The sequence below is a fragment of the Trichosurus vulpecula genome, chromosome 6, assembly GCF_011100635.1.
Source record: "Trichosurus vulpecula isolate mTriVul1 chromosome 6, mTriVul1.pri, whole genome shotgun sequence".
Classification (NCBI taxonomy): Eukaryota; Metazoa; Chordata; class Mammalia; order Diprotodontia; family Phalangeridae; genus Trichosurus; species Trichosurus vulpecula.
Genome location: NC_050578.1, coordinates 276,377,673 through 276,402,177, shown reverse-complemented (window position 1 = coordinate 276,402,177; position 24,505 = coordinate 276,377,673). Strand labels below are relative to the sequence as shown.

The following is a 24,505-nucleotide window of genomic DNA, read 5'->3' as shown; positions in this document are numbered from 1 at the left end:
CACAGTGACTGACACATAGTAGGTGCTTAATGGATGCCCCTGGCGGTCACTGGCCCTAGATCTTGCCTCTTCTTTGAAGCCATTCCCTTCACACTGCCCCCCCCCCCAAGGCCAGAGCCTCTGCAGCCCTAAGGAGGGATGGAATGTGACCTTTTCTAGGCTCTGAGCCCACAGAGCTTCCAATCTTCTCCCTGTCCCCAGAACAGAATAGAGAGTGTCCCAGCCAGGAAAGAGGGAGCTTTATCGAGCACAGACAGTGGGGAGGTGTCTAAGGGGGCGGGTGTCTCTGAGCTCCCAGGTCCCTTGCCTTGGGAAGAGGAGACGGTCAAAGAACATTATTGGGAGAATTGGGGGAGGGGATCCAGGAGTCAGCTTAGGTGCTGCCCGAGAAAGGAGAGGGTCAGATGTTGAAATGAGCACTCTTGGGGGATGTGAGGGAAGGGTTGGGGGTCAGAGGTCACTCTCCCCATAGAGGGCATTCGAGAAGGCTACGTAGTCCAGAGCCCCCGAGGGAGCCCCAGGCCCAGTGTAGGCGACCATGCGGCGGATGCAGTACTCAGCCTGCTCTGGTGGCAGCTCCCGCCGCAGCTCCTCCCCAGTGATGTAATTCTGTGGGAGAGAAGGAGGCTGCTCACAGCCCTGCTACCTGCTCAGAGACCAGCCCCTGATCCCGGGAGGAGAGGGCTTCTTGGACCAAGGTCAAGGTGCCCCAGCCTCCAGCCCCTGACACATACTTTGTCTCCTGCCAAGATCTTGAAGGAGGCCACCACCTGCTCTGCTGTGTCTGTCTCGGCTGTCTCCCGGGTCATAAAGTCAATGAAGGCCTGGAAGGTGACGACCCCAGCTGCGTTGGGGTCCACCATGGTCATGATGCGAGCAAACTCAGCTTCCCCCTGCAGAGGCAAGCCCCCAGTCGTCATCATTCGTTCCTTCCTTTGAAAAAGCACTTATTAAGGACCTCCTATGTGCCAAGCATTGTGCTGGGCAATGGGGACTCAGAGATGAAACAGTCCTTGTCCTCAAGAAGCTTATACTCTACTGGGTAGGAACACCATGGACAAAGAGGGAAGAAGCATTAGAAGCCAGGGGTGGGATCAGGAAAGGCCTCCTGTGGGAGTGGCCTATTGGCTAAACTGTGAAGGAATTCATGCACTATTCTAGGCATGGGGCACAGCCTTTGCAAAAGCTTGGAGATGGGAGATAGACTTGTGTGTGGGGAGAATGTGTAGAGTAAAGGAATGGTGATATAAAGCAGGAAAGTCAGATTGTGAAGAATTAAAGGTTAGCTTAGCACAGGTTTGTTTTGTTCTAGAAGTGAGAAGGAGGGAGCCACGGGGGCTCTTTGTGCAAGGGAGGGGCGTGGTCAGAGCTGCCTTCCTGTCCTGCTCCAGAGGGCCTGGAGGGTGCTGCGTGCACTGGAGGAACACCCACCAAGTCATAGCCCATGGAGATGAGACAGGCTCGGAAATCATCTGGTTCCATCATCCCATTGCGTTTCTGTGATCAGCAAAGAGAATGCCAGGCCTTGAGCCTCGGGGCCTCTGCTGCCCCCCACCACATGAAGAACCATAACTGGCTCTCCTGCCCTGCCCGCCCTGCCCTCTGTGCCTGCCGGGACCCTGGGCTGACCCTGTCAAAGTGGTTGAAGGAGGCCCGGAACTCGTTCAGTTGTTCTTGGCTCAGGCCCTTGGCATCCCGAGTCAGCACTTGGTTCTCCACCTCATTGATGGTCCGGGCGATGGAGGTGAGCAGCTGTTCCCAGCCCACGCGGATATGCTAGAGGGAGGGGAGGAGGGAGAGAGCAAGATACTGGTCCTCAGCAGCCAAGGCAGAATGGGAAGGGCAGATGTCCCAGGTCCTCCCCAGCTCTAAAATCCCTGGAGGCAAGGATCTGGATTCAAGTTCTGACCCTCTTGGAGCAGTCAATTTCTCTTTTTGGGCCTCAACTCTCTAAGGCCCCTCCCAGTCCTGACATTCCCTATTCTAAGTGGATAACAAGGAGACAAAGTGGATAGAACCTATCTGCTCCTGGCTTTGGGGCCAGCTGACATTCCCTGTTCTCCAAGGACCCTCCCAGTTCCGCCATTTCCAGTTCCAGGGACCCTCTCAGCTCTGATGTTCCAGGTTCTGAGGCCTCTTCCAATTCTGCCGTTCTCTGTCCTAAAGGCCCTCCCAGTTCTGATGTTCCCTGTTCCAAGACCCCTCCCCCAGCTCTGGCAGTCCTGACCAAGTCACCAAACCGTTCACTGCCTTTGCCTCTGAGATCTGGGTTTGTGCTCTAAGGAGCTCAAAGGGAGCAAGGGAAGGGTCCCCACGGTGCTACATGCTTGGGGGAGCAAACCATCCTTCGATCAGCCAACCCTTATCAAGTACCTGTTAGGCTCCAAGAGCCAGAGTCAAGCGGGTGCCTGTGGATTGGATGGGGATAGCGGGGCAAGAGGTAACAGAATGGGACTGCACCATCAGAAGTGCGAAAACGAGGAACTGAGGGAATCCTGGGAAGATTGACTCAGCCAAGGAAGCAAACCGGGAGGATATTGTGAATGCAGGAACATAAAGAAGAGCACTGAGACTGCCTAAATGTCAGGCCCAATCTTAGTCCCAGAGGCAGGTGGTGACCGCTGTGCCCCTCCTTCCTGGAGAGGCGGGGGGCTACGGGTGCTGAATGCTATATATGCTGTCAGACATGCTCATTTCAGTGATCGGTTTGGCTTAGCTGTTTTTGTTTCAAGGGTAAGTTCTATGGGGGGAAATGCATCACTAGGAAATTACTGTGGCACAAAAAAGAGGTTAACACTTTTTAAAAGAAAGTTTTCCTTAAAGCTTCATGTTTAACTATAGCATTTACCTTGATAAAAACGATGATGTTATCCCTGGTACCCACCCAGACCTGTCTATTTTAGTCCCCTCCCCACTAGTTCTCATCCTCCTATTCTTCCTCCTCCTCCCTGTCTCTTGTCTCTTCCTCCCTCCTCCCCCTCCTCCTCCCTCTCCCCTCCTCCTTCCTCTCCCCTCCTCCTTCCCCTCCTCCTCCCTCTTCCTGCTCCTCCCCCTCCTCCTCCCCCTCCTTCTGCCCTCCTTCCTCCTCCCTTCTCCCTCCTCCCCCAACACCTTTCCCTGGCTCTGCAGGCTCCTCTGCTCCCACACCAACCTCCATGCTGTAGACAGTGTGTTTGTTGTCAAACACCAAGCTCTCCTGTAGCAGCTGGTGGTCACCCTCAAGCCGGTCCACATTGCTTTTATAGTTGATAATATTTTGTTCTTGCTGTCTCAGCCCTGCCATCTGTTCCTCTAGGGAGCCAGCCAGCCCCACTGCCAGCCGTCCAACTTCCTGCAGGGGCAAAGACAGGTTCACCCTGGTCAGAGCTGTACCTAGATTGGGGCAACTGAGTCGTGTCCAACTTTTTATGACCCCATTTGGGGTTGTTTGTTTATCTTTTTATCAAAGATACTGGAGTGGTTTACCATTTCCTTCTCCAGCACATTTTATACACAAGGAAACTGAGGCAAAAAGGGTTAAGTGACCTGCCCAGGGTCACACAGCTAGTAAGTGTCTGAGGCCAGATTGGAACTCAGGAAGATGAGTCTTTCCTACTCCAGGCAGGCACTCTATCAACTGTGCCACCTAGCTGCCCTGGTTGGGGCAACTAGAGCTTTGCCCTCAGGCGCCAACTTTGGGGGGGCACTTCTTCCCATGCAAATGCCTCTTAGTAGAGGCACGCTAGTGCATGCTCCCCACCTGTTGCCCTTTCCCTGCTTTCACCTGCTCCCATGGGATAGTCAATGTCATTGGATCGCAGATTGAGCTCTCTGGGTGGTTTCCACTGACTGGGTCTTTATACCCCATGTCACAGCTCCAGGCCTGGATCCTTACACCAAACCTTTTGTGGAGTGCCAGGAATCGGGGAGGAGGGGCTTGCTTGTCTGGGAGGGATCATGAGTCTTTCCCCCATCCCAGGAGAGCTTTCCCAAGACCAGCCTGCCCCTGCTTCTTTCCAGGTTCTGAGGTCTCTGTTTTCTACCACCTGAAGTCTTTCCCCGCATAGGACTTTGGGTCCTGAGGTCTGAGGATTCTCCTCAAGTCTTCTCCTCCAATTGAATTTTCCCCAGTCACCAAAATTCTCCCTTACATTCCTGCTGCATCCCCAGATCCAGGTCCCTCCCCACAGGGGAGGAAGCCCACCTTCGTGTGGCACAAGACATCGAGGGACATTCCCTCCAAAGAAGGGCTAGGGTGGACCCTGCCCTCATCCCCACACACCCATTGACGCCAGTTCTCCTCACCTCTACTTTTCCCTGAATCCAAGGGCCGATGGCATTGGCCTGAGCTGCAAACTGTCTTCGGAGCCGCTCGTTTGCCTGCTGGCGGGCCAGCTCCTCCTGCAGGGTCTGGTCACGGCTAGGCACCAGCTTCCGCACCTGTGCAATCAGGAGGCTGGGATCAGGTGGGTTGGGAGGACAGGAGGGTGGGCTGGTCACACTGTGTGTGGGCAGGCCATGTGGGGATGCGGGGATGTGAGGAAGGGGATGCCTCTCCCAGGCCCCCCAGCCGCTAATGCCTCCCCCTTGTCCGGCTCCCTTCATATACTCTGCCTGGAGCTTGGACACGTCTACATGTGTACCATTAGAATGTAGGTTCTCTGTGGGCAGGACTGTGGGTTTGGGGCTTTCTCGTATTTGCCTTTGTGCATTTAGTAGCATGCCTGGAATGTAATAAGCACTTTATTAATGCTTGTGGACTGATGGCAGAAGCCTTAGGGGTAGAGGGAGCACATTCTCTGGCCTTCAAGGACTGGAACCCAGCCTGATGGCTCTGCTCCCCTTCAGCAGGCCAAAAACCTCCGGGCTGCCATCACTCCCTATCAATCAACCAGCCAACCCACAAACACTTATTAATCACCCGGGGTGAGGTATCCAAACAGTCCCTGCCCTCAAGGGCATTGCTGGTGGACTAGAGCAGCAAGGGGTTAAGTGAGATGGGTACAGACATCCTGTACCACTAGCTGGGTGAGCCACAGACCTTCCAAGCCTCAGTGTGCCCGTCTGTTAAATGAGAGGAAGACTTGCAAGCCCTACCTCAGACTTTTGTTAAGTGTAGCATAAAAAGCTAAAAGGCCCCAATTAAACTATCTTTTAAAAAGAGCGACGGAGACAGGTGACCGGCAGGATTTGGGGAGAAGGGCAGGAGCAGAGCGAACCCAAAGCCGGAAGGCAGGCCAGTGGGGGCCAGAACAGGATGGCTATTCAAGCTCAGGATGCACCCAGCAGTGACCAAGGTCTTACCATCTCCCACTTGCTAGTGATGTCCTGGGGTGTGAGGCTTATATAGGGGTTGGTGACAGTCAGGCGCAGCCCGTAGGTCTGACAGATCTTCTGAATCTCTCCCTGGATGCCCAGGATGGCGCCCCGCTCCCGGTCAGCCTCAGGCAGAGTCGCCTTGAACTGGTCATGAGCTGTGATAAGGCTCTGAGGAAGGTCAGAAAGGGCAGAATCTTAGAAGCCAACCTCTCTGCCCCCAGCCTTTCTTGACACCCAGGAGTCCAAAGGGGGAGGTGGGTCACCTAATGGGGGGGGGGACTAGATGCCCTCTGAGGCCCCAGGCTCGATCCTTCAGGGGACAACAGGAGGAATCCTGAGGGTGAGAAGTCTGGGCTGGCCAGGAGGGGTGGCAGGTTGGCGTGCAGGGGTTTCTGGAGCACCTCCTTCCTGGCCATGAACAACCTCTCCATCTCTCTACTTCTTTGGTCTTAAGCCCATTCAGTGCCAGGGCACTCAGACCTGGGGAAGCCCATGCCCCAAGGGGAAGTCTGCACAGCCCCACCCCACCCCCGCCCCTCAACATAAGAGATGTGGAGAGAGATGCTTCCTAACAGGCTGAGGACCGGCGGGGCCATCGGAACTCCAACAGACACAAGGTGTCACCGCAGGCAGCTGCCAGGGGCCAGTTTCTTAGACGGTATTGAATTAGCTGAGGGGAGGGGAAGGAGGAAGCCAAGCACCCTCACCATAGGCTGTCTGATCTGTCAATCAGTCTCAGCACAGCCAATGATTGGAGAACAACCACGTAAAGACACTGACTGGAAGTTCAGTCAGCCAATGACGTTGGCGGAAAGAGGAAGAGGGCAGGGTATTCTCCCTCAACATATTATAACTCTTTCTGGGACCCCATTACTGACACAGAGCTGCTGTCTCTGAGTGACCCACCTGGGTCTCCTCCGCTGAATGCACCAGCCACACATCCTGCAGGTCCTCCACTGCCCCATCCAGCCAGTTGTTGAAAGGGGCCGCCCGTCGGGCAAATTCCAACTGCAGCTGGTCTATGGTTTCCAGGAGCTTCTCCATCCTCTGCGGATGAGGGTGGAGAAGGGGCAGAGGTTGACCACAAGGTCTGCTGTGCCCTGCTCTCCCCGCCTCTGCCGCCCATCCCCAGGCCCTCCGTCACCTCCAAAGCATCCCTCCTTTTCTGAGTCAGAGTCCCCAGCGAGTCCCACTGGTCACAGATGGCCTGGCAGCGGCTGTTCACTGAGGCTGCATCATGGTAGTCCAGTTCACTGAAAGGGGCAAGGCATCGGCTGACTGTGCAGGGCCAGGGTGGTCCCGGCTCTGGCCCTGAGCCCCCTCCCCACCTCCCTCAAGGACTTCTATGCTGATGGAGAAGCGATGGCCTTGGAGCAGGGACACCCAGGCTTACTTTGTCTTACCCTGGGCATGGTTATAGCAACCCATTCCCCATCAGCACTGGCACAGGGCTTCCTGTGGGACACAGAGACCTGGCTTCGAATCCTGCCTCTGCCGCTCACTAACCCTTACCTTCCTATGTACAATCAGCAATTTAGACTAGGAGGCCCCGCAGTACCTTCCAGCTCAGGGTCCCAGGGTCCAGGTTAACCTTCTGCTAGAGGTCCCAGACCTCCGACATCTTTGTGCCTTCCTTCTGCTGCTGCTTAACTCCAATGTATCCTGTCTATTGCAGCTGGTTTGTCTGTACTTGTTTGCGTGTTGTCTCCTTTACTGAGCTGTGAGCTCCCCGAGGGCAGGAGCTGTTTTTGTTTTGGTCTTTCTTTGTATCCCCAGTGCTTAACACCATTCCTGGCACATAGTAGGTGCTTCAGTTCTACTTGACTTATATCCATGGACAAGAGCGTGCCTGGCACACAGTAGGTGCTTAAGTGCTACTTGACTTCTATACTCATGGACAAGAACAGTGGCTAGCGCATAGTAGTCACTTTAAAAATGTTTGTTGCCTTGGTCAGTTTACCTCTAAGGCCCTTGGTTTACTCATTTGTAAAATGCAGGTGATGACGATAAAAATAGCTAATACTTAGGTAGTGGGGGCAAAGAGGCATTGTGGGCAGTGAGCCAGCCTCAGAGTCAGGAAGGGTTCAAGGCCAGTCTCTGCCATAACCTAATGGGTGACACTGGGCAAGTCTCTCACTGCTCAGTGCCCCAGATCACTCCCCATAGGGAGTGACCATAACTTGGTCTTGCTGAGCAGGTAGCAATCTGCACTGGTGGAGGGAATTTCCTCAGTGGGAGTTCTTGACACCCATGAAATCCCAGGGCTGGGCCCCTGGCAGCCAAGGCAGAGCTGGGGCTGGAAACCCTGCCTTCAACTACTTCAATTTGACTTTGTTAGGCATAAGATACTGTGACAGGCTTTGAGGATCAAAACTGAACAGGGCCCTGCCCTTGGGGAGATTCCATTCTCCTGGAAGGCTACAGCTGGCAGAGCAGGATCTCAGTTCGAGTTCTGTGTCCAAAGCATTTTCACTACCTTCCTGGATTGGGAGGGCCTGAGAGGGCCCAGCAAGCATAGACGGATTACCGTAACCCTTCCCAAAAAATATCCCCCAAAGGACAGAGAAACCAGCCCAAAGTCTATGGGTTACTAATGCGGCAACGGAAGGTGGGGAGGGGGTGCCAGCTTTGGCTGGAGGCAGGAATCATGGGAGAATGAGATGGAAACCAGAATCCTGGTAGTCCCGGCAGGGGGAGGTGATGCCCAGCCCGACAAAGAGTAGAGAGGGAGAAGACGGAGCATCCCGTACTTGAGCTCCTGGGCGATGGCTGCAATCTGCTCCACCCGGTCTTGGTGGGCAGCCAGGTCGCTCTCAAAGGCCTCATGCCGCCTCAGCAGGGCCCGCACCTCCTGCAGGGAGGCTGACTCATAATCCCGCTGGCTCAGCATATCTTCCTTTCCTGGGGAAGGAAGAAGCCACCCAAGTCAGAAGAGTCAGAGGGCATGGGGCCAGAGGGGACTTCAAACCCCACAGTCTGATCCTGCCACTCTACAGCAGGACAAACTCTGACTCAGCATGGGGAAGGGACCCTTCACCCAAGGCCATGTGGTAGGACCCCGACCCAGGCCTCCCAATGCCTGGGGCCTCCCTGTGCAATCTGGACAACAGTCATTCATTTTACTAGTTATTTTTATCAGAAGCACCAGCTGATATGCAAACACAGCCAGAAAGAAATACCCACAATACTATCCCCAATGAGAGACCATGCCACCTCTGCTGGAATACTTCCAGTGATGGAGAGCTCACACCTTCCACTTTGGAATGGCTCTAATTGTTTGGAGGTTTTTTCCTGCTAAGTCATCTCTCTGCAGTTTTCCCCAGCTCCTGGCTCTGCCCTGGGGGCCCGAGGGAAGGTGCCTAAGCCCTCTTCTACATGCAAGTGCTTCAGATGCTTGAAGGTGGCCATCATGTCCACCCCTCACCACCCCAGAGTCTTCTCTGAGCTCCTCCAGATGAGTCTTGTGCCATGGGACTCCAGGCCCTCCCCTGTCCTGCTTGTCCTGCTCTGGACGCCATCCAGTGCGTTCATGTCCTTCCTGAACTGTAGTGCCCAGGCCTATGCCCTCCTTAGATTGCCCGCTGATCCCCAGTTCCTGAGGAATCCTGGTGCTGGACTGTAGTCAGAGATGTGCCAGAGTCCCGGTCTTTATTAATGACTTAGACAAAGTCATAGATGGGCAGGGCTATGGGCCACCAAAAGGAGTGAGGAGACCTGGGTTCGAATCCTCCCCACCTCTGATACTGTGGCTGTTGGAAAGTCTCTGAGCCTCAGTTTCCTTATTTCTAAACGGGTGCGATAATCCCTGTAGTCTCTGCCTCGCAGGGCTGTTACCTATGTAAAAGTCCTGGCAAACCTTAAAACATTAAAAAAAAAAGACTCATGGCTCTGGGCGACTAAACACAGAGAAGGTGCAGCCCCGCCTCGCCTTGGGCATGGCCCCTGCCCCAGGGAGCACAACTAGGGCCATGTGGAGGGGATGGATCAGGTGCCCTGCGCCCGTCCCATCTGGGCCTTTACCTCGGGTCCAGGTCTCATGCAGGGAAGCTTTCTGTCGGAACTTTTCCGCCAGATGGGTAAGGCGCTGGAGCCTCCGGATCTCTGCCAGCAGCCAGTCCTCATAGCCCTTCTCGGCCTGTTCCAGGCCCCGCCAGGCATTGGCGATGTCCTGAGGAGGAAGAGAGGGGCTCTCCTGCACCTTGGCCGGCCCTGGCCCTTCTGGGTGCCCCCTACCCCAGCAGGCCCTGGACCTTGGAGCTCACCGAGACCAGCTTGCCCTCCGAGGGCATGAAGGCAGGTCGGTGGCTGAGCCGAAGCTTGGTTTGCAGCGTGTTAAAGTTAATCTCCAGCTGACACTTCTCCTGCACGCGAGGTGGCTTGTGTAGACGCCGGTACTCACGGAAGTCCTCCAGCTTCCGCTGCATGGCACTCATGCTGGGCTCGCTGGTCCGGTTCTCCAGCCAGGGCACTGTGCGGCGGATCCATTCCAGCAGCTGGGGAAGGACGGTGAGGCGAGGAAGGTGCCTGGCTTACCCCCAGGCTTCACCAGCCTGGGCTCCTTCCCCAGCACACAAGAAGCTTCTGGGAAGCACTGACTACTTGGCTTTTGTTTTTATGCCTCAATGCAGAACGTACACTGGATAATTAGACATGGAGCCCTGCCGGTCCCCCCATTCCAGAACCTTCTTACTTCACAGGTCGGGCCACATCAGCCCCTGCTCAGAACCCTCGGAGGCTCCCTTTACTTGAGGGATGAAATGCACAGTCCCCCACAATCGGCTCCAACTTGGCTTTCCAGACTTTACCCTCCTGTCCATCATGTTCTCTCTACTCTGGCCAAACTGGTCCTTTCCCCATTCCTTAGGCATGTCTATGAGGCCATCCCCTCCCCAGATGTGTTTAAACTCACCATACCCCAAGCCTAGAATGGGCTTCCACCCACCCCGTGACATCTTGCTCTTCCTTCATGGCCCAACCCAGGTGCCGTGCCTTCCAGGAAGCCTTCCTGAGTTCTCCTGACCAGAAACAATCTCTCCCTCCATTAGCTTCTCATTTCTCTTGTATATTCAACACATTCTGGTTCATATCAACTAATTGGGTCCCATTCCTTTCCCATTAGACTGAAAGCCTCTTGAGGGTAAGACTGTTGTCTTATTTCATCTACCTTTTGGGTCTCTACAGGGCTGGGGGCTGGGGGGAGGGGTGGGAGACCCCAGGGTGAGAGGTGGATGGCAGGTTAACGTATATAATATGATACAATGTAACGTAATGTAACCTAACACAATATAACCTAACCTAACGTAATGTAATGTAATATAATGTAATATAAATTATAATTTAATGTTATATTATATTGTATTTTACGTATCATATAGGGGTCAGGAAGATGGCTGAACCAGCCAGTGGCTCGGCCAAGAAGGAATGAGATGTCTAGAAGAGGGAAGCAGGATTCTAAGCTTTCCAGAAGCTACAGACCCCAAAAGGCAGGGAAGCTGTTGGAACCCCGCAATCACACACCCACCTCACTGGCCAGCTTCTCATATTCTTCCATCAATTTTTCATTCTCCTGGTTCACTGCCAGCACCTTACAGATCCTATTGGCAGCTGTCTCAGCCTATAGTGAGAGGGTCAGGGGTCAAGATTCCCTAAGCCCGCTTCGTGGATGGATGTCTTTCTCTTCCCTTTCACAGGGCCAACTCTACTCCCCTATGTGGAGCTGGCCTGGGTTTCCCCCCAGAAGGTCATAAGATCCTGGATCTCCCCAAGGAAGGGACCTCCAGGACCATCAATCAAGGCCAGGCCATAGAAGATCGCAGAGAGGGGAAGGGACTTGATCAATGGACTTCTATGAAATACTCAGCCAAGTCCCTTTAACCAAGGTCGGTAAAATATTGTTTAATGTTGTGTCTTCTAATTGTCCTTTTATCTTAACTCTCTACCAGGCCACAAATTTCTCAAAGGCATAGTGCTCTGCATACAGCAGGCACTTAATAAAGGTTTGTTGAATGACGGAGTGAAGGAATAGAGGAGGGATGGGGGCTCCTTCCCCAGAGCCTGAGTCCTGGCACTGTAGGTCCCCTTGGAATCTGAAGCAGGGCATGTTAGCAACACTTCACATAGTGCAGGAGAAATTCAGGGGACCAGTGTCCTTGAGAGGGGACCAGGCTGGGAGCAGTCAGGATGGAGGAGAATGCAGGCTCCATCCCTAATTTGGAGATGTGCTGGGGACTGCTGTGGTTTCCATGCTGATCCTCCCCAGTTCCAGAGCCTGTGGCTGAGCATGGCCGGTAACTGTTAGGAGCTGGGAGTGGGGAGGGTTTGGGGGCCAGAGTAGCCTCCCCTCATCCCCTTTTATAGAATTTACAGAATTCTAGAGCTGGAAGGGACTTCAGACCCCACTTTATCCAGCTCCCTCACTTCACACGGGCAAGTGGAGGCCGACAGAGAGGAAGTGACTTGACCAGTCCCTCAGTGAGTTAGACCTAAGATTTGAATCTGGGTCTCCAGACTGGAAATTCAGGGTTCTTTTCATTGCACAGTCCCACCAGGCTAGAGATGTCTTTGTATCGTCAGCGTCCAGCACGGGGTCATGACTGCTTCCAGCCTGCTCATCTTTCACAGAAACTGGTCCCAGGTGTTTCTCCTGCACTGTGTGAAGCGATGCTAGCCTGCCCTGCTTCAGATTCCGAGGGGACCCTATAGATCCAGCAGGCATCAATTCCAGAGTTTAATGAATGAGTGATTAGCATGAATATTCACCTTTAGTCATGCTCTTCGGCCTTCAGAACTCTTACAGCTACTCAAAGTTTGTTCTCCCCATTTGACAGATCAGGAAACTAAGGCCCAGAATGATAAACTAGTGGCTTTCCCAGTGTCCCAGGATTTGAACCCAAGACCTTGGGAATCACACCTGTTCTGTGCCCACTGCTGCTGACCTGCCCTTGTCCCCCTGCCTCACCTCTGAGATCCGGTCTCCTCCCTCCCCCACCTCAGCCCCTGGAGTCTTCACCTGCTCAGCTCCGGCAAAGGCATGATAGAAGCAGGATACGTATGTCATGACGGCCTTCTCATCCGGCTTGGGGGTGTTCACAATATCTGGGGAGGGGGCAGGAAAGGGGGGCACTCAAAAATGCTGTCTTCCTCTCCTCCCCCCTCCCTCTGTTTCTCTCTGTCTCTCAATCTCTCTCCTCTCTCTTTCTCTGTCTCTTAATCTCTCTTCCCTCTGTCTCTGTCTCTCTGTCTCTTAATCTCTCTCCCCTCTGTCTCTGTCTCTTTCTCTCCCTGTCTCTTAATCTCTCTCCCCTCTGTCTCTCTCTCTATCTTTATCTCTGTCTCCCTCTCCCAATCTCTTTCAATCTCTTTTTCTGTCTCACCCTCCTTTTCTCTCCGTTTCTCTCTTTCTCTTTCCCTCATTTTCTGTTTTTCAGTCTCTCTCTCCTGTCTGTCTGTCTGTCTGTCTGTCTCTCTCCCTCCCTCTTTCTCCCTCCCTTTCTCTCTCTGTCTCTGTCTCTGAATCTCTCTCCCCTCTGTGTCTGTCTCTGTCTCTGTCTGTCTCTTAATCTCTCTTCCCTCTGTCTCTCTCTCTGAATCTTTGTTTCTGTCTCCCTCTCCCAATCTTTCTCTTTCAATCTTTTTCTGTCTCACCCTCGTTGGCTTTCTCTCTCTGTTTCTCTCTTTCTCTTTCCCTCATTCTCTTTCAATATCTCTCCCCTGTCTCTCCCTCATCTCTCTCTCTCTCTCTCTCTCTCTCTCTCTCTCTCTCTCTCTCTCTTTCCCTCCCTCCCTCTCTCCCTTTCTCTCTTTCTCTCTCCCCTCCCTCCCTCCCTTCCTCCCTCTGTCTCTGTCTCTTAATCTCTCTTCCTCTCTTTGTTTCTCTCTTTCTCCCTCCCTTTCTTACCCAACACCATCCTTCCCCACCTAGCGAATCATCCAAGCATTGTGCAAAGACCTTTAGGTCTGGAGTCAAGGGACCTGGGTTCCAACTTTGCCTCTGATAATGACCCCTGTGTGACCCTTGGTAAATAGCAGCCCCAGGCCTCAGTTTCCCTATCTGTTAAAATGAGAGGGTGAGGCCAGATGGGCTGTGAGGTGCCTCCTGGCTCTGGAGCAATGGCCTCTCTGGCATCTCAGGGATGACCAGTGCCACCTGGCATCGGGCTACCTGACATTTGCTTTCTCCACACCCAGAAGACAGGCTCTTACTTCCTCCTGGCAGCCTTTCCTGTCCCAGTCCCCCCACAGTGTCAACAGTGTCACCTCCGGCCTTGGCCCTAGCGTGTCTTCTATGGACTGTGTTGACCCGCTAACCGTGAGGACAACACACACATATGTTGTCTATAGCGTGTGCCTGGCCCTGCCTAGAGGTGGCTTCTCCTTTATCACGAGATTTCCAATGCATTGAATTTGGAGGTGGAGAATCTTGTGGAGCTCACCTCCTCTCTTTACAGAAAATGAAACTGTGGCCTGATGACTCAGCAGACAAGTATAGCAGGCTAGAAAAGGCCAGAACAAGCCACCTCCATCATGTAGAGGAAGGGTTGAATTTGGAGTCAGAGGCCCTGTGTTCAAATCTTGCCTCTAGCCTTTACTAAATGTGTGACCTTGGGCAAGTCACTTATATTTTCTTGGCCTCAGTTTCCTTAACTGTAAAACAAGGAGGTTGGACCAATCATCCTCACCATCCCTTCCTGTCTCTGACTGTCCAACCCTGTGACAATGAAGACATGATTAATGGTATTATTTTAGGTGTTTTCCTTTTATATTTAAGATTTCTGTGTTGTTCTAAAAATCCTCATACCCTTTTAGTTTTATCTTCATAAAATACAAGCTAATAAAATAAAAGAAAGAAAAGTCCCCAGAAGGCCCTGAGCAGTGTGTGGGGGGTGCCCTGCCTGGGGTCCTGGGAGGGACCTCGAGGGCCATCTTGTCCAAACCCCCTTCATTTGACAGAAGAGGGAACTGAGGCCCATGAAGCCGAAGTAGCTTGCCCTGGTCATACTGGTGGCTGGAGAGAGAGTTTCGAACCCAGACCCTCAGGCTCCTTCTACTGCATTGGCTGTTGTGTCGGGATGCTCTGGGGAGGCTGAGGTGGCCTTCTTCACCTTCTTCACCTGCCGCCCACCCAGTAAAGGAAGGGCGAGCCCTCCAAGTTTGTTGACTGGCTGATTGATTCCTGGCCCTGGAATCCCTCTCACCTTCCGCATCCAACATTTTGGGGATGTCCAGATACTTCTCCGCTACCTCGAAGGCCGTGTTCAGGTTGCCAATGGGGTCATCCTGGGGGACAGCAATTGTCAGAGCCAGGTTGGAGGTCAGGCTCAAGGGAGGGGGTCAGTGAAATGCAGTCGGGGGGGGCGATGGGAAGCAGGTGTGTAGCCGGTGGGTCCAGCCAGACACTGGTCGGATCAGGGCCTCACCTTGCGCAGTTTGGCATAGTCAATGAGGTCAGGGCGGTGCCGGTGGATGAGAGCACAGAGGGCCAGGCCATCCTTCCAGCTGGGGGACAGAGAAGTGAGGTTGGAGCCCTCCCCCACATTAAAGCCACGGCCCATGATTCCCACTGAGCAGAGGGGCCATTGACCTCTGAGCTGGGTCAATCCAGTGCATCATGCTGCCCAGGGCAGGAGACCTGGGTTCAGGTCCTGCCTCCACTTAGGATTCACTGCATGGGTTTGGGAAAGTCTCTCATCTGTGAAATGACAAGGCTGAACTAAATAACCTCTAAACTCCCCCCGACCTCTGATATTCTGGGTTCTAAGGGCCCTCCAGATCTGATGTTCCAGGTTCTAAAGGCCCTCCCAGCTCTGACATTCTGGGTTCTAAGGGCCCTCCCAACTCTGATGTTCCAGGTTCTAAGACATTCCCAGATCTGACTTTCCATGGCTCTAGCCAGCTCCCTCACAGGGGCACTCCAGGGGCAGTGGCCCAGGCAGGGCAGTGTTTGAGTGCCAGTCACTCCCCAGCAGTGACCTGGTATGGAAGTTTTGCACGTTCACGTTCCGATAGGGCGCTGTCTTCCGTTGACACCACAAGAGCAAACCTTCTTTGGCCGAGGTCTCTGGGAAAAGGCAGAGAAAAAGGGAGTCAGAGGAGGAGGGCAGATGGGTCAGTGGGGGTCAGCCCAGTCAGCCCCACCCACTCAGCATGGGCCTCACCTTCCACAGAGATGTCCTGGATGGCAAAGCGAAGAATGATGGTCCAGATCATTCCCAAGGTCATCTTCAGGTTCCCATCCACGATCTCTGGGGGGAAGAGTCAGACCAGGGAGAGAGGAGATTTAACCAGAGCTTTCCCTCCCTGCCTTCCCCTACCCCCCGTTAGTCCAGGCACCTCACCTTCAGCCCCAATGGACACAAGCTTCACCCCTTTGCTGGCGATGAAGTCCAGGGCCTTGTTGACGTTGGCGATCTTGTGGAAGCGCATCTTGCCTTTATCTGGCCTGGGCAGCCTTTCCCCTGGCATGTGGGAGAGAGCCAAGCTCACAACAGGCCACCAAGGGCCACAGCCTTTTCAGCTCAATTCAGAACTATTATTACTAACACCTACTGTGTCTAGAAGGATGAAAAAAAATGACAGTCCCTGCCCCCAGGAAGTTTACACTCTAATGGAGGAGATGGAGATTGGGCCTGTTATCTGTTATTTCACCAGTGTCAGGAATTCCCCAGAGAAGGAAATAGCTCTGACCAATTCAGGCAATTCAGGTCGGCATCTTCTCTGTAACTTAGGCCTTGGAGAGCTGTCTAGGGCAGAGGGGTCAAACATGTGGCCCACAACACTTCTGAGTGCTGCTGGCACCAAAAAATCTAACTGGGAAATATTGAACAAAATAAAAACACAATAAAATAAAGATGATGTTTGTATGTATTAACTGGCCCCCATTTCTGTCTGAGTTTGATACTCTGATCTAGACCCCTGAAGGTTAAGAGACTTGCCCAGGGTCATACAGTCAGGATGTGGCAAAGATAGGACTCTATCACACCATAGTGCTTTTTCAAAGGGGGGGGGGGAAGAAATGACATAAATAATTAGATAATATATAAAATACACGGAACTCTACTTGCCAAGACACACATAGGAACTATATGGACACAATCACAAAGCACCGTATCTATAAATATGGATCTAGATAACTGGAGAAATCTTAATTGCTCATGGATAGTCTGAGCCAATATGGTAAAAATATTACAAAATTAATTTACTTATTTGGTTCCATGCCAATTGAACTACTAAAGAATTCCTTTATAGAGCAAATCCATCTAGAGGGACAGAAAGTAAAGAATTTTGAGAGAAATAATGAGGAATAAATGGGAAGGGAGGAAGCTTAGCAGTATCAAATCCCAAACTATACTATAAAACCATGATTATCAAAACAATTCAGTGCCCGATAAGTAATAAGGTTGGTCAATGGAACCAATTAGGTACACAAAGTACGGACATGAATGAGCACAGCAACCAAGTGTTTGAGGTACCAGCTATTGGTTTATACAAAAACTTTTCAATTTAACATAGTCAGGATTATCCATTTTGCATTTTGTAATGCTCTCTATCTCTTGTTGGGTCATGAATTCTTCCCTTTCCCATAAATCTGACAGGTAAACTATTCCTTGCTCTCCCAAATTGCTTATAGTATCAGCCTTTATTCCTAAATCATAAACCCATTTTGACTTTATTTTGGTATATGGTGTAAGATATTGGTCTATGCCCAGTTTCTGCCCTACCATTTTCCAATTTTCCCAGCAGTTTTTGTGAAAGAGTGAATGCTTAGCCCAGAAGCTGGCCTCTTTGGGTTTATCGAAGAGGAGATTGCTATAGTTGTTGACTTCTCTATCTTGTATTCCTATCCTATTCCACTGATCAACAACTCTGTTTCTTAGCCAGCACCAGGTAGTTTTGATGACTGTTGCTTTATAGTACAGTTTAATATCTGGTATGGCTAGGTTCCCTTCCCTAGCATTTCTTTTCATTAATCCCCTTGATATTCTGGGCCTTTTGTTCTTCCAGATGAATTTTGTTATTATCCTATCCAGCTCTGTAAAATAATTTTTGGTAGTTTGATTGGTATGGCACTGAATAAATAAATTAATTTAGGCAAAATTGTCATTTTTATTATGTTAGCTCTGCCTAACCATGAGCAACTGATGTTTTTCCACTTATTTAGATCTGACTTTATTTGTGTGAAAAGTGTTTTGTAATTGTGTTCCTATAGGCCCTGGGTTTGTCTTGGCAAATAGACTCCCAAATATTTTATAGTGTCTACAGTAACTTTAAATGGCATTTCTCTTTCTATATCTTTCTGTTGGGCTTTGTTAGTAATGTATAGGAATGCTGAGGATTTATGTGGATTATTTTATATCCTGCAACTTAGCTAAAGCTGTTTATTATTTCAAGTAGTGGTACCAGCTAGTGGGCCAAAAATTTACTATTAGACAAAAATTTTTAGGAAAACTGGAATGTGATCTGGCAGAAACTAAATCCAAAGCTTCCCAAACTTATTTGGCCTACTACTGTCCACTTAAAAAAAATTACTCAATGCCTGCCTGAGGTTAGGTTAGGTTAACCTTTGTTTTTATTCAACGCCCCCCAATTGCAGCCAGGCTACTATCACCCCCCTGGATTGTTTCGATGCTCTCCAGGGGGGCAGTATCGCCCACTTTGGGAACCTATGATAGACTAACATCTCACACAATGTTCCAAGATAAGTTGTAAATGAATGTGACTTAGATATATAAAATGTGACATTATAAACAAATTAGAAAAGCAAGGAAAAAATTATGTTTCAAATGTATGGATAGGGGAAGCATTCATGACCAGAAGGATAGAGAGAATCAAAGGAGATTAAAATAATTTTGATGACATAAAATTTAAATGTTTTTGCACAAACAAAGCCAATTCGTCTGAAATCAGAAGAGAAGCAGGTAACTGGGGAAAATTCTTTGCATCAAGTTTCTCTGGTAAATGCCCCATTTCTAAGGGAGCTGATTCAAATGTATAAGAAAAAAGCCATTCCCCCATTGATAACTGATCAAAGGATATGAGCAAGCAATTTTCAGAGGAGAAATCCAAGCTATCAATAGCCATATGAAAAAAATGCTCCAAATTACTAATAATTAAAGAAATACAAATTAAAGCAACTCTGACATAGCACTCCACATTCCTCAAATTGTCAAAGCTGACCAAAAAGGGAAAATAAATGCTGAGGGAACTATGGGAAAACAGGTACTTGAACTCCCCACTAGTGGAGATGTGAGCCAGTCCAGCCACTCTGGAAAGCAATTTGGAACTATGGCCCAAAAGCTCTTCAACTGTGCATTGCACCCTTGGGAGTTTAAGGGAGTATAAGTCAATAGTCCAAAAAGATCAAAGAAAGAAGAAAAGTATTTATAGCAACTTTTTGTGGTGGGAAAGGATTGGAAACTGAGGGGATGCCCATCAGCTGGGGAATGGCTAAACAAGTTGTGGTATGTGAAGGTGATGGACACTTCTGTGCTTTAAGACACGAAGGGGATAGTCTCAGAGAAACCTGGGAAGACTTGTGTGAACTGATGCAGAGGAGAGCGAGCAGAATGATGAGAATAACTAGGCAGTAACAATATTATAAGGATAATCGGTTTTTAAAGACTCAAGCACTCTGATAACACAACTCACCACAATTCTAGAGGACTCACGACATAACACGCTACCTGCCTTTGGAGAGAGAGCACTTGGACTCAAAGTGCAGGTGGAGGCATATATTTTTTGGACATGGACAATGCACAAAGCTAAGGCTTTTTATATTTTTTTGGTGAGGCAGTGGACAGAGCTCCAGGCCTGGAGTCAGGAAGACCTGAGTTCAGATTTGGTCCCAGACGCTTCCTAGCTGTGTGACCCTGGGTAAGTAACTTAACCCCATTTGCCTCACTTTCTTCATCTGTCAAATGAGCTGGAGAAGGAAATGGCAAAGCACGCCAGTATCTTTGCCAAGGAAATCCCAAATGGGGTCATGAAGAGTCAGACACGACAGAACAACAAATGCAACAAATCCTTCCGTTTGATCCGTATGTTTGTCACAAGGGTTGTGTTTTTCTTTCTTTTTAAATGGAGGGTGGGGAGAGGTAGGAGAGAGAGAAGGTGGATATTTGTTAATTGAATGAAATAAAATAAACTTTTAAATTAGATATTACATAAGTAAATGTGAGACAGGTGTGAAAATGACCAAGTGGAGGGGGAAAAAAAGAAAATCACTCTTTTCTTTTGTATTTTTGGGTGGGAATTCAGAAATCACAGAGCTAGGATTTGTTGCTCAGTGTGGGGAGCTCCCAGTGGGGAAATTTCCTCCACACATGCAGATTAGTGACTCTTCTGTAACTGAGAGTCTTAGGGGTTGCTTGGGGGCACTGGGAGAATCCTGGGATTTGTTCAGGGTCACCCTACCAGTATGCGTCAGAGACAGGTCTTCCTGACCCCAAGGTCAGCCACCTCCACTACATGGATAGAGGAGGTCAGCCAGGGCAGCCTACTAAAACCACGGAGTTAGGACTGGCTTCCCTTCTGGCTGGGGGTGGGGGTGGGGATGGGAGGAATCTTCGTGGTAGAGCTGACATCCAGGCTTTATATCCACCCATCCCCTGCCCCTCCAATGGATCCCTGGCTCTTTAGCCCCCAAGGAGCAGAACAGCCTTGGCCTCACATCTCCACACCCCATCCTCCCCCCCACCCCAGCCCTGCCATCCCCTGAGCCCAGCCTCAGCCCCTCTGCCGAGGATCTCTGAGCCTCTGAGAGCATCAGGCCCTGGCTCCCCCCTCACCGGATATGACCTCCAGAAGCAGCATGAGCTTAAGGCCATTGCGGAAATCCTCTTCGATGTTCTCAATCTGGGTCCCGGCTTTGCGCAGGTGAGAGTTACACCAGGCTGTGAAGGTCTGGGAATAGAGGGAAGAGAGCACTTGGACCCTTTTACTGGCAGGCAGTGCAGTGCACGAGGCTCCCTTGCCTTACAACAGCTCTCAGAAGCAGTTAGTGTGAGTGCTGGCACCCATTGGACAGATGGGGAAACTGAGGCTCAGAAAAGCATTGCCCCGACTGCCACATCAGCCAAGGACCCAGGTTTCTCCCACTTAGCACCTGGGTGACCTGCGGCAAGCCAGTGGGCCCATCTGGCACTTGGTTTCCCCATTTGTCCTCAAAGGTCCCTTCGAGTTTGACATCCCTGATCTCAGGCGTGACCAACCTGGGACTCTAAGCCAGTCAATCAGGCAGCATGTATAAAACCCTCACTATGTATGCACCAGCACTTTGCTGGCTTCTGGGGCCTCCAAAAAGACAGAATCACTCCCTGGCCTTAAGGAGAAGAAATAGGAAGAAAAGGGAAGAAATGAAGCCACATATATACACACATAATGCATACATACATGCACATATATACATACACATACATATACATGCATATACACACACACATACTATGCTATAAAGAGGCTTGGGGAGGACGAGGCACCGGCAGCAGGTGGGCCCAAGTTGAAGGTGGGGTTCCACTGAGGCCATGGTAAGCATACTGGCCAACTGAGGATGGCTACCCAGCTGTGGGCCAGGGAATCAGAAGAGGGGAGGGTTTGGGCATCAAGATGGTGAGACCCAGTTTTAAAATGCTGAGTTTGAGAAAACTATGGGACAACCAGTCAGAAACATCCAGGAGGCAGTGGGTGACACCAGACAGAGACTAGGGCTGGAGCTAGGAATCTGAGAGTTATAGGATCCCAGATAGGGAGCTTTTCTTGTTGTTCAGTCATTTTTCAGTCGTGTCTGACTTCGTGACCCCATCTGGGGTTTTCTTGGCAGAGTGGTTTGCCATTTCTTTCTCTAGCCCATTTTACAGATGAAGAAACGGAAGCAAAGAGGGTTGAGTGACTAGTCCAGGGTCATACAATTACTAAATAGCTGGGGCCAGATTTGAACCGAGGAAGAAGAGTCTTCTGGACACCAGGCCGAGCACTCTGTGCACTATGGTGCCACCTAGCTGCCCCCAGAGCTAGAATGACCCTTATAAGCCACTGAGTCCAACACTCTCAATTTACAGGTGAAATGAGGAAGGCGCAGAGAGATTAAGGGCTTATCTGGGGATCACGCAGCTAGTAAGCTTGTGAGGTAGGATCTGAACCCAGATCTTAGCCCAGTACCCTAGCCTCTACTCAACACAGCCATTGAGTCTTCTTCGGGGAGACGATAATTAAGCCTTTAGGAGTTGATGAGGTAATTAAAAGATCAGTGGCAACTTTGGAGAGTGCAGTCATTGGGTGATGACGTCAGAAGCCCCATTGTAAAGGGTTGAGGAGTGAGGAGAAAGGAAGTGGAAGTAGTGAATGGGGGATGATTTTTTTTCAAGGAGTCTGGCTGAGAAAGGGAGGAGAGAGTAGAGTCTTGTGAAGGTTCTTTAAGGATGAGGGGGATTTGGGCATGTTTGCATACAGTCGGGAAGAAGAGACTGAAGATTACAGGGAGGACGATTGAGGAGACAATCTGCCAGAGAAGATGGAAGGGCATGGATCTAAGGCACATGTGAAGGAGCTGGCCATGGTAGGAGAAGAGCTACCTCACTGTCAGAGGCTGCTGTAAAGCAGGGGAGAATGGGGTAGTATCAAGGGTGTAGAGAAGGGGAAAGGAGAGAGTTTGTGGTAAAAAAACAATCCTCTTTTTTCAGTAAAGTGCCAGCCAGACCCTCAGCTGAAGGGGAGGTGTAGGAGGCTTGAATAAAGAAGGCTTTGCTTCAATGCAGTGGGGAGGAGGAGACAGAATCACTTAGGGGCGATCCAAGGATTGCCTTGCTGCAGTGAGGGTCCATGTGAGATTGGAGAACACGGATCCTTCTCTGGTTCATTGCCTGTGAATAAGAGCGGAGGAGGCGGCAGTCCAGGGCTGGGGACGGACAAAGCTTGATTAGTGGGTAGGACAAGGGGGTCAGAGACTGGAGAGTAGAACACAGCAAATCAATTCATCGATCAAGCATCACCTGCTTGGTGTGAGAAGCAGTGCTAAGAGCTGCCCTGAAGACCCCAAGGGTTGTATGATTGGCAAGGGTGGGCCCCTCCTACTGGCCCAGAGCCACATTTCTTATTGGCAAATGGTCCATTTGCATCTGGACCCCAGAGTCAAAACAAGGAGTCTCAGTACCTAGGGCACATTCAGGCAAGTAGGCTCATGGAGCTAGGGGTAGTGTCTCTGAAGGCAGAGGTCATGGGAGTGGAAAGGGCCAAGGAACTGGGAGGCAGGGTTTTCTAGGGGGGCTGGGTTTGGGGTAGAGAAGACTGGGCTAGACAGTGAACGTATTGGGGAGATCAGGAAGAACATGGGTGTAAAAGTGATGGTGGGGAGGTGGCCCCTGACATTTACCCTGACACCTGGACTTGTGTGTCAGGGGTGTGAGAGAAGGCATAGCCGGCCTTGGGAAGAGGGGGCCGGGGGCATGGGGCCCTAGGAGGCACAAAGCATTTGATGAAGAGATGGGATGGAGGGGCATTTGTTCATCAGGACTCATTAGCCAGGGAGGGCAGAAGATTAGAACTAAGCTGGATTGGGGGAGGGTTTTCCCATCCTGATTTATAGGGATTAGAGGAGCCAGGGAGGAATCTGCTGGCCTTAGAACTTGGGGAGGATCAAATAGGGAGAAGCTAAACTGGTTCGGGGTATAAGTGGGATGATGTCCAGCAGCCTAGGCAGGTCTGGCCTCTGAGGGGGAGCCCCCAAAGACAGAGATGAATAAGGGAGAAAGGCCAATGGACAAGCATTTATTGGGGGCTAACCCCGTGCTCTGTGCAGAGCAATGGGCTCAATGTGACCCGCTTCATCCCCCACCCAGCTTTGGCCCACCCCCAGAATCACCTGGAGCTTCTTTAGGAGTGAAAGCCCTAGCCAGGTCACTTCCTGGGAAGCTCCTTGAGGGAAAACATGGAGCAGGGGAATCCCCATCGCCAAACTTCAGGCTGTTTTGGAAACAGGTTTGGCCTCAGGGTAGGGTGGGGGCCATCCTCCTACCTACCCTAAAAGGTCAGGATTCAGCCGTGATGGCTACACCCCTTCTTTAGGCTCCCCCAAGTCGCTGCCTCAGCAGAAAGTGGCCATCTGGCCAGGGGGTCAGGTTACTGCGTAAGGAGACCCGGCCATCTCCTCCCCCTCATCCTCTACCTCTAGGAGACCCGATGCCCCCCCCCCCCTCCACAGCCCTGGATAGGGAGCACTGAATGCTGAAAGCCGGGGTCCCTGGATCGGGGCAAGGCAAGTTCTAGAAAGAGGATATGCATCCTGAGTCAGGAGATCTGGGGTTAGTCCTGGCTCTGCCACTGACTAGACATAAGACCTTGAGCACTTCTCCCTGAACCTCAGTTTCCCCATCTGTAGAATGAGGGGTTTGGACTAAATGGTCTGTCCCTAAGCCCCTCCCTGCTCTGCCATTCCACATCCAGTGTTCTAAGGTGCTGCCCATTTCCTCTTCCTCTACTCTTTGGGCCACCCTGGACTCTGGCCAGATCAGCAGAAAGGTGCTCCAGTGAAATAGCTGTAGGGGCTCTGGGTGGGACTAGGAGAAGGTCTGGCGGGCCACCAGGGGGTGGGGAGTGGTTCTGGCGAAATAGCAGTGGCGACTCTGGGTGGGACTGGGAGAAGGTCTGGCGGGCCACCAGGGGGTGGGGAGTGGTTCTTGAGCTGAGCTCTGAGCTCTTTCCTTTCCCATGGCATCCCCCCCTCCATTCCAGGCTGGGGGTGGGGCATGATTTGAGAATCAGAGACCTTCAAGGGTGGGGCAGAGGGATAGATTTAACTTCTTGGAGGGAGGGAGGGAGGGGGGATTCTCCAATTGCTCTAGTTTTTCCCCTCCTCAGACCCCCAAATTAGGCTCCTCTTGGAAGAATAAAGTCTGGCGCCTGCCCGTAAGAAGGGAAAGCAGGCAGTCCCGTTCCATTGTGCAGTAAAGGGCGTCGTGGCAGGCTTGTGAATAGCCTTCGGAAGGGAGGGATGGTTCCCGTTACCTGAACGTTGTCCTGGCCCTGTTCCCGAGCCCCCCATTGTCTCTCGCTAGAATCCAGCCCCTGCGCCGGTGCCCCTCACCTTCCGCTGTTGCTTCTCCCAGGCGGGGTCCAAGAGCAGGTCTCGGTCCCAGTCCTCCTCCTGTTCCATGTACTCCCCGCCCCCATAGGGACCCTGGCCCTCGCCCAGGCCCTCGGGCTGCAGCACCATCATCAT

The 24,505-nt window shown here is 51.4% G+C and overlaps 1 protein-coding gene across 2 annotated transcripts; it reads right to left on the bottom strand.

The window, feature by feature from the left end:
• Positions 1–450: 450 nt before the first annotated feature.
• Positions 451–24,505, bottom strand: ACTN3 (actinin alpha 3). 2 transcript variants are annotated; one of them, XM_036763244.1, is made up of 21 exons: positions 24,371–24,505; positions 20,082–20,196; positions 15,633–15,752; positions 15,453–15,539; positions 15,268–15,355; positions 14,715–14,793; positions 14,493–14,574; positions 12,308–12,393; positions 10,820–10,912; positions 9,561–9,791; positions 9,319–9,466; positions 8,049–8,199; positions 6,443–6,551; positions 6,205–6,345; positions 5,284–5,466; positions 4,285–4,419; positions 3,152–3,331; positions 1,630–1,776; positions 1,432–1,497; positions 735–893; positions 451–609 (listed from the first exon to the last, which is right to left on the bottom strand). In XM_036763244.1, the coding sequence occupies exons 1-21, from the start codon at positions 24,503–24,505 to the stop codon at positions 451–453; spliced, it is 2,694 nt and encodes an 897-aa protein (XP_036619139.1). The 2 variants fall into 2 exon arrangements, with proteins under 2 accessions (XP_036619139.1, XP_036619140.1); XM_036763245.1 differs by having other exon boundaries at positions 1,417–1,497; positions 24,371–24,448.